General features: G+C 34.6%; 1 protein-coding gene across 2 annotated transcripts in view; it reads left to right on the top strand.

Moving 5' to 3' along the window:
* Positions 1 to 10,000, top strand: part of LOC125037565 (nascent polypeptide-associated complex subunit alpha, muscle-specific form-like) — a 24,476-nt gene that overhangs the window by 13,062 nt on the left and 1,414 nt on the right. For both annotated transcript variants that reach the window (XM_047630754.1, XM_047630753.1), the window contains 2 exons: positions 230 to 396; positions 3,185 to 10,000. The exon at positions 3,185 to 10,000 is cut by the window's right edge and continues 1,414 nt beyond it. In XM_047630754.1, the coding sequence (XP_047486710.1) occupies positions 230 to 396; positions 3,185 to 3,421 (404 nt within the window). In that variant the 3' untranslated portion in view covers positions 3,422 to 10,000. The remainder of the gene's footprint in view (positions 1 to 229; positions 397 to 3,184) is intronic.

Below are 10,000 nucleotides of genomic sequence, written 5' to 3'. Positions count from 1 at the left end.
GTCGGCTAAGGACGTGGGGCCATCTGTCTGTAACAAAATTCACCAAAAACTACAGGGGACGGAACATAAATCTGGGGAGATTGATTGATACATATTAAAACCTTTTTTGTTTCCTTTTTTCGGTTATTATTTCTTTTTAAACATTTTTTCTACCTTTTCCTTTTCTGAAACTGGATAATTTTATTTTCACATATTCTCATCTGACCATATCCACTCTCTTCAACCACAGATTCGTCTCAGGATAAGGAGCAGATTCCTGAGACAGACCCTCAGGATGGCCTGGCTGTGCTCAATGCTGCTTTAACGCTCAACTCCCTCTTGGCCAAGGCTAAAGCTCACCAGTCGGCTAGAGAAGCTCTGGCAGCTCAGAGGTCCACATCACCTCAAGTCAACAAAGTAAGTGTATCTTGTTTAAAGGGAGATCTAAGAAGTTATGTTGATCCCCCCCTCCCCCCCCATCTCCAGTAAAGCTTTTAGGCTGTGTACCTGTCAAATGGTGTTTATGTAGTCTCTCTTGTGCATTTGTTCTTTATGTATATTTGGAGTTTGGGAGTTCTTTGCTTAGAGTGAAATATCCATGCACTTATATATACTGAAAAGTGTATGGGGATCATATATGTGCATGTAAAAAAAGAAAAAAAAGAAAGAAAGAAAGAAAGAAAGAAAAAATAAATATATATACACATATATATATACACATATATATACACATATATATACACATACATATATATACACATACATATACATATATATACACATACATATACATACACATACATATACATACACATACATATACATACCTACATGTGTGTGTGTGTGTGTGTGTGTGTGTGTGTGTGTGTGTGTGTGTGTGTGTGTGTGTAAATTTATTTGTATGTATATATTGTATGTGTGTGTGTGTGTGCTTCTGTGGTAAAAAGTATGTTGGATGTTGTAAGCAGGAATAGTACAAAGTCAACCTTTACTTTTATGCTTTGTGTTCGTATCATGAAATGTCATACCTTTAGTTTGTACTTTGGGTAAGGTGTTCAGTTCTTAGGTTTGTTGATATTGTTGAACTGTTCTAAATCTTATATTGTAGGAAATTAATAAAGTTCATTTCCCACAATATATAAATATTATTGACATATTTGGAAATTGCTTTCATAGCCAAAGTCAGGAATAGTCATATAATATGGTAACAGTCTTTGCCCATTGCCACCAGTAACAAGTAATGTCCTCTTTATTTTTGGTATATTAACTGTGTTTACATATAGAGGGTTCCACAAGTGCTTAGCCACTAAGGAGTCAATTAGTAAGAGTGCATGTCCCTACCTGGTTTCCCCTTTCCTTGATTTTTTTCTTCTTATTCTTCTTCTTATTCTTATTCTAATGCTATAATACTGATACTGCTATTATTATTGTTGGCATTATCATGATAATAATGTTATTAAGCCATTAACTTTGGGTCTGTGTACTATCCACAAGTTTTTAACCCCTACCATTGCATGTCTGGACTTGATTCCAGGTGGCATGTCCATACATGGCATAGTGCACCAATCCCATTTGCTGGGGGCATGTATTGTCATGCCATGAGTTTGTTACATCTACAGAAAAATATGATTTGCCACTCAAAGTGTGCCAAAGTAGTTTTTAACCCTTTTTTCTCAATACTTTACATTTCACATCTTACATTTCGGACTCCCAAGATTAGCATATGTAAAATTATCTTAGTAATTGGGGCCATGCCTTGCATGTTTCCCAGACACTGAACAGTACTGAAGAATAAGTAAACAAAGAATTGAGACATGGCTATTAGAAATTTGTATAAATTTTTCACTAAATCCCTCCAAAAAAATTAGTTTAATTCACTAACTTACATTTTTGTATAATGTCTTTATCAAATGCTTTATGTATGTTTGCAACAAGTCAAAGTCCATGCAGGTGTAGACTACCTGGTGCTAATTGCCTATTGGCATTGTGCCTTTGCTACTTCCAAGAAATAACCCCAGAGGTGGGTTGTAACAGTTGTCTGCTGGTGTCCTCCTTCATGTACAAATACTGTAAATTGACTGACTATGAATGAACCATCTGCCACCCCCCCCCCCCCTCATCATTGAGGGGGGGGGTGGCCTATAGGCATCATAACAATACGCTCGAAATGTGGCGTGTGGCCGTCCGCCGCGGCGGCGCGCCAAAGCACTCCGAGGCAATGATTCGGCTTGATGTACCGAATATAGCGCTCAAAGTCGGCGCGTTGCCGCGGTTCGCCAGAGCGTAGTTTTTTTTTAGTTTTCTATACCCGTCACCTATGAGATGTCTCAGCAAATAGAAGGTTCTGCAACTGCTTAGCAAATTAGGAGTCAATTAGCAGACCTTGAGACCTCACCTGCTTTACCTTTCTTAAAGTCTGTAGTAAAAAACTTTATTTTTAATTTTTTTTTTTTTTTTTTTTTTTTTTTTTTTTTTTTTTTTTTTTTTTATGCTCATACATATTATAATTATTTTAATTTTATTGAGTGTGTGTGTGACACCAGAAAATATTTTCAAAAATCAAGGAAAATGCTAAAATAAGTGCTCTTTTATCAGTTCAAATACCAGTGTTAGACCAGGGTGATATTAAAACTGTAAAGCAAATATAGTTTACACTTATGGTAATAGAGTCTCCACTTTTATTGAAAAATGCAGTAATAGGTGCACACTATTTCAAGTCCAGATGACATGACAGTGTCATGAAAAAAATTGGCTGGAGGGGCAGTTAATTCCCATGCTGTCATGGGAATGATTTGACACAAGTGCACACATCTCTTTAGGAAAGGACTTTTCTATTATTTCCATCAGTGGGTGTGGAATGTACCATCTGTGAGTCATAACTGAAAGAGCACTGACTCAAGGGAGGATGCTGTTTTCATGCTCAGGATCCTATTCCTGTTACTGGTGGTGGAGGTTATATTTTAGAAAATTGAATATTATGAAAAAATAATAAAAGACAAATAACAAAATGCATGGGCCGTGTGTGGGCAGTAAAGCGTCTGGATCCAAGGGTGGAAAGGGAGTTGTCCTGAATTTATCCTCTTGGTTAAATACTGTATTTTTTATACCATAATAATCATAATCTCTAGATGGATGTGTATTGTATGATATGTTTAGGCTATTTAATAATAGTTCTCTTTAAAGACATTACATCTTTCCTTCTCAGGGTTCATCAGAAGCAGCAAGCGAGGCAAGGCCACCACCCCCACCCTTGCTGAAGATCCCAGCTCCAGTGCGTGAGCAGGCTGCCTCCCCAACAGGTGCTCCTCAGGCCCTTGAGGACAGTCCCCAGGACCCAGGGGGCACACCACAGCACCCTGTGGATGACTCACCTGGCCACGACCAACCATCACAGGAGGAAGACCAGGGCAGGAAGTTTATCTCACAGCTCCTGGATAATTGAAATGCCTTGCAGGGAAAAGTTGCCAGTGGAAAATAACAGCATGGCTTTGGTAACCCTGCACAAATAAAAGGGGGGATACTGCCTATCCCACATCAGAATGTGACACTCAGAAACATTGAGGCAAGCTCAGGGGAGTCTTAATGTAGAAATGCATGCTCAGTGTCTTTTTGGGTTGGACGTAGAAACTGTCAGACAGTAAGTGCCGTCAGATGGCTCCAGTCGGCAGTGTTTAGTTGCTGTTTCTCCTTGAAGTAAAGAATCAGCTCGTAAGTGTAAGACTAGGTTTAATAGATATTGCTTTAAGTTGGGTATTATTTAATCTCATGGAAGAATCTCACAAACATTATCTAATGTGTATAGGGTATGTTTTTTGAATGCTTTAAGAGTGTGTCACAGTTTTGGTGGCTGAGACATATCATCAAGAAAAATTAATCATCCAAATCTGTATATGTGATACTTTGTGTGTGTGTGCGTAACTTCTAAAATTAATTTTTTGGTGACAAGATTTTTGTATAATTGAACTTCAAAAGAACAAACAAATGCCCTTTTTATCCCAACACAGAAGGACTGTAATTGAGAGCATAGTTGCATATTTTTTTGTATACATAAGCTAATGTGCATTGACATTAAAAGGAGCAGAAGCATAGACGTGCCAGAGTTCGGTGGAGGTGTGTGAACTTTCCTCAACTAGATGCTGGAAGAAATGGAGTCTTTTTGTTTTTATGATTTACATATTCTACATTTGGAATTTGGAAGGTTTTGTATCTTGACTGCAAAAAAATCATACAGGTCTACAGTGCGACCTCATATGGAGGAGCCACGTTATTTTTTTCTTGCTCCCTCTCTTTCATGTATAGCACTTGTTAATTATTGTTATTTCTGTTCATTAAGGCGCCATAAGTCCATATTCTCTTACCCGGTCTCCACCTGATTCATGGCATAGATTTTCAGATCATATTTGCATCAGCTTTAGGTTATAGGACTTTATTGCCTGCAGTGAGGCAATGAGAAAGTTTTGCTTACACATTTTATTAATATTATTTATTATTTCTTAAATATTTATGTGTTGATCTGTAACGTGTGATCTCTTTGAAATGTTCAGTGCTGCCCTATTGCAAACTACTTAAAGGTCACATACTTTTAACAGCTATATATCTGTTTTTATCATTATTATTACTGTTACTTTTTCTTATGATACATAAGAATTCAGAAAAGTATTTATATATACTGTATATCTACCTGTCAGTCTAAGAACATGTCACAAATTCAGATATTATATAAAGTTCAAACATACTCCAAAACTTTTTACCATTGTGAGGCTTTGCGATAAACACAGTTAACAAGTAGTGGAATTCTATTTAAACATTGTCATTGAATGGAACTTGTGATACAGAATGCCCGAATAGTAATGCAACTTGCTGTGCTCTACTTTTTGCCCAAGGAATGCTCAAATTTTTCCACAATTTATCTACTTAAAATACTCGCTTTAATTCCTAATTTATCTGATATCCTTTGTCTCACGTTCACTTTGGAAGTGATTGGAGTTCGAGCAGAAATATCACGGCCTCCTTTAATGCTCTCATTGCAATTACTAAACTGTCACTCAAGGATGTGAGAAGGCTAGGATTGTTGGCAACACAAATGTGCTTTGATAAGATGAAGATAGGATGACGGAAGATTGATAGTCTGATTTATAGGATATGATTAATATGATCTGATGAACTGAACCACAGAATCTCTTAACCATGCAGGGAAATATTTTTGACACATTATTATAGATTTGAATCTAATGGCAATTTTAAAATGTTTTCTGTCCTGGAGATCTGACTTTTTGTGTTATCGATTTTTTTTTTTTTTAAGGTAAATTTGTATCAGTAAGTGTTCTGTATAATTACTTTCATGAATCTCAAGGAACAGTTAATTAAGCCATAATTTTTTAAAAATTTATTGTTAAAAGGGAAATAGAAAGAATCTCACAGTTGAAACAGATACTCATATTTTTAAGATTTGAAAAAGAAAAACAATTAATGAATTTATATGTGTATATGTATGTGTATATGTATGCCTGTACATGCAATTTATGTAATATAAAGTGTATACTTACATATGCACAAGCATATATAGACATACACAAATAATCACTTTAAGAACTTTACATTGAAGTATTGCTTGTTGTGGAGAGACACAGAGAGGAAAAAGCACTCGATGGTTTCTTGGTATTTTTAACATGGCTATATTATAGGCTTTTTTCTCTCTTTCTTTTTTGAATTAGATCTGTTTGAGTCAGGTATGCCGTCTTCATTATTTAGAAATATGGTTGGGTTGATAGTGGCTGTTCAGTAAATGTGATGTAGTATTGAATAATCTTTTTAGTTATAAGTACGAGTTTTGTAGAGATGCTGGCAGAAAAGTCATTATAGGTTGTATCTTGTTTGAATGTAAGATGTACTTGATATTACTGTAAAATTTAAGTAAAGGCAAGATGCGTTCAGAAAAGAGTAAGTGAAAAAAATGACACTTCAAAAGGTAGAGTCTCCAGTTCTCAAGGGGAAGGGATGGTTGATTTGACACAAGATATAGCAATGTCCATCTGTCTGTGTGAAGTGTGGTTTTTGTAAAGCCAGTCTTATGAGGGTAGGATAATTTGTGTTACACGCATAAGTGATGGTAAATCAAACGAACCTCAGCTGCAACGACGATACTGAGAAGAAATCCTAGTTAACGACCGTAGGATACTTTGTGTGGTAATTTATAATGTTTTGATTTTCTCTCTGTCGTCTTTTTTGCCAGGTCAGATCTGTGGGTGGACAAGTTGAAACAACAAAGGAATGTTAGATGTCTATTTTTATACTTGTTCAGCTGAAGTTAGTTGCAAGATAAACTGTATTTTTATTTTGTTTTGGATTTTTTTTTTTTTTTTTCGTATTACATCAGCAACCATGTTCTATATTTAACAAGTAGTAGGACTTTAGATAATTAATTAAAAATTTAAAAACACTTTTACTTACATATATACTTTTTTTTTAATGGTAAAAATCACTTTTGCTTACACATGCACTTTTTTTATTAATGGACAGCCGAACATATTGTGTTAGAGACAATTATACGTAGACTTATCTATGATTCCTGTTTATATTTTGTAATAATATTAAATGGCTTTATGTTTAAAATACAGTATTCATAAGATAGTCTACAAGATATAGTAATAAGAATTTTTAAAAAATCCATATGCCTTTGAAACAGAAACAGAAGTAATTTTTTCAAACAGTTACTGCAATACACACATTTCTCAGTCCTCTGTTTTGCGACTGAAATGAAATAGGAAACTCAAGTACTGCCACACAGATCTTGGTGTCCAGATTTTGCCTGTTATTGTAATTTAATCATGCTATAACTTTTATTATGATTATTATTATAGATATTTTTGTTATCTATATTGGTATTATTATTATTATTATTATTATTATTATTATTAACTGATATTATTCTTATTATTGTTATTATTATTATTATTATTATTATTATTATTAAAAGAAAACACTTTCAGTAAGGATGTGTTAAATACACAGAGATTTTATTTATTTAAATTGATTTTTTTTTTCTAGCATCTTGTTCTACCTCAAGCAAGTTTAAAGCCCCAACTGACCCCCCATCCCTGACCCCACTTCACTTGAAAGCCCTTGCTCAATGTATGTCATCCTCCCTTTACCCCCCATACCCCCATTCATCTCCCTTCCCTCGTCATTGTCTTCCTTATAAGCTTACCGTTTTCCTTTATGTTATTGATTTTCTTGTTCGACCCTGTGCCTTGGCTCATTATATTTTCTCTCTCTCTCTCTCTCTCTCTCTCTCTCTCTTTCTCACTTGCTCACTTTCACGCTTTATTTTGTGTGTGAGCCCGTTTACTTGACATAATAAGTAAGATACAAAGATCTTGTGGGTCTTTTATATATATACTTTTGTAGGTGATAAGTCATGTACAATTAGCATATTGAGTGAGGACTATTTATAACTGTGAAACTGTTGGGCAATTTGTGCAGCTTCGTTGTTTGTTTAAACCTTCCTCTCTCTTTTCTTCTTCTTGAATGTGTATTTTTTTTTCTTTTTCTTCTTTTTTACTTAAAGATAAGATCTCGTCAGTTTTAATTTGAACCATGACAAATGATATTAATGTAAATTGGTATTAGGTAAAGTTTTATGCCAAGAGCTCTGCTGATTTCAAATTAGTTATGTATGTTTTGGACTTTTTTGGCAGGGATAGAAACCCATTAAATTTTATGCAGGCAATTCAGTACCTTTGTTTACTTTTGCTTTTATTATTTTTGTAGATTTTTTTCTTTTTCCGTAATAAGAGGGTATTTGTATGAAATTACCAAAGAAGTGAAATGTACAGTCAGTAATGGAGCCCCTCCCCATTTTTTTTAATAATTTTTTTCCCCATATACATGACAGCCCTCATTTTGAGCAGAGCTCCAAGGTTTTACGTTTTGCAGGCTGACTTTTTTGTATTGTCATGTGTTGCAGAGTAAATTGCAAGAGCACATGAGGCAAACAGTTTCATGATCCTGTGATAGTGTGCTCGTAATTGCCTGTGGCATTTCTTCCTTTCATAAATTGTTTGGGTATTGCCAGAGATGCCATCACAGAGATTATCAGACGTGTGATGTATGTGGTACAATGTTGTAAGAATTTCTATAACAGTGTGAATTAGTGTGGAACTTTTGGGAAAAAGTGTCATGAGCAGTGAAGCAAAAGCTCTGTTCCTACAGAGAGATAAAGGGGGTTTCAGGGTGCTGGTGAACAATAAATGGTACAACCTGGTAGCAGCTTAAGCCTTGTGATGGTGTCCTGGTATACAGCATGTGCAGGTGTGTGTTTCATATTCTCTTTTTGTTGTCATTCTTTCAGTTTTCTTTTGAACCTCTCTCTCCTCTCCTCTCCTCTCCTCTCTCCCTCCACTTCTCCCATCCCACTCCTCTGCTCTCATTTATTCACACACTCTCTCAGTTTCTCTTTTATTTCACTATTCCCTTCTTCCCCTCTCTCTCCCCCTTGTATTTTGTATTATTTTTCTTTCCCACCCAGTGTACTCTATATAAGGTTGGTTCATGTATTGTAGTTATGCTTTGCCCAATGAAGGTAAATGAATTGTGTTGTCTTGGTGAATTATTTGTTATTATCATTAATATTATTATTTCTTCCCTTTTTCCTCTTCCCTTAGTTTTAGTGTAAGCCTTGTGGTAGTAATGAAAGCGCTTGATGAAACGCATCGTTATATGTATTGTCAGTTTTCATCAGTGGTTTTTAGTATTTTACTATTATTATTATTGTTGTTGTAATTATTATTATTATTATTATTATTATTATTATTATAATTATTGTCATAATCATTATTGTCATTATTACTATTATTATCATCACGTTTTTGTGATGGATTTATGTAATTTAAGCATTGTTGAGTGGGTGTATATCTTTTGTGCATGTTTTGATTTTTTTGTCTGTATTTTTATAATCATTTTTTTTCTCAATAGGTAGTTGGCACAGTTGTGCCAATTGGGTGTGGAATATAGAATAGAAATTGACATTTCTTTTTATACTGTATTGTATAAGGGCTTACAGAGGCCCTGCTAAGTATAACCTACCTCTAGTTTATATTAAAAAATGAAAATGATAAGGAGGCCAAGAAATGGAGCTCCTGATTCACAAGGATTGTCTAATGTTATTATTTATTGATCTTAAGATTTGGTTCATTAAATGACAAAGCATCTGTCTTTTTTATTATTATTATTATTATAATCATAATCATTATTAATGATAATAGAATTGACAACGTAAGTGGTCTGCACCATGTAGCTGCATAAAGTGTGATTTAGACATCTTATTAATGAATAAGAAACTATGCCTTGAATTCCCCCCCCCCCCCTTTCCCCCCATCTCCCTCTCTCCTTTTCCCCCCTCAAGACTCGAAATGTACAACATATTTATGTGATCTGACGACAAAGGAATTGGTCGTCGCCCTTTGGGAAACCTTTAGGATACTCTTTTTGTACACTATGATAAAGGAGCTTAAATCTCAGAGGATCCACCACTATCTAAATAGATTCATTATTATTCTTTTGGTTCAGTTTTTTTATCAAGATGACTTATGTTCATGAACTTTTATTATTATTTTTATTATTATTGTATTTGTGTATAGTTCACTGCAGTTTATGCAAGCAGTACTTGATTTTTGTACAAGGATTAAATCACAGTAAATGCCAAAAGATTTAAGGGTAAGATTTTTTTTTTTTTCATTTCCCAGTGTCATAATTTTAGATTTAGTGTTATATATGATTTTTTTTTTTCTATTCTTCTTCATCCATATTTTCATACTCTCTCTCCTTTCGTTTTATTAGCACAATAGTAGCTACAAAGGTAATGATCCGTTGTTGTCTAGTCCAAGGGTGTAAGGTAACTGCGACAGAAATCCAAACATCCATTGCATGTGGCTATATAACAAGAGTAGCATTTTTTTTGTTGTTGTTTCTGAACTATGGACTGTTTGATATTATTGTACCTCTTCTGTTTTTAAATATCTTA

The sequence above is a fragment of the Penaeus chinensis genome, chromosome 23 (genome assembly GCF_019202785.1).
Source record: "Penaeus chinensis breed Huanghai No. 1 chromosome 23, ASM1920278v2, whole genome shotgun sequence".
Taxonomy (NCBI): Eukaryota; Metazoa; Arthropoda; class Malacostraca; order Decapoda; family Penaeidae; genus Penaeus; species Penaeus chinensis.
This window is presented reverse-complemented; position numbering and strand designations above follow the sequence as displayed.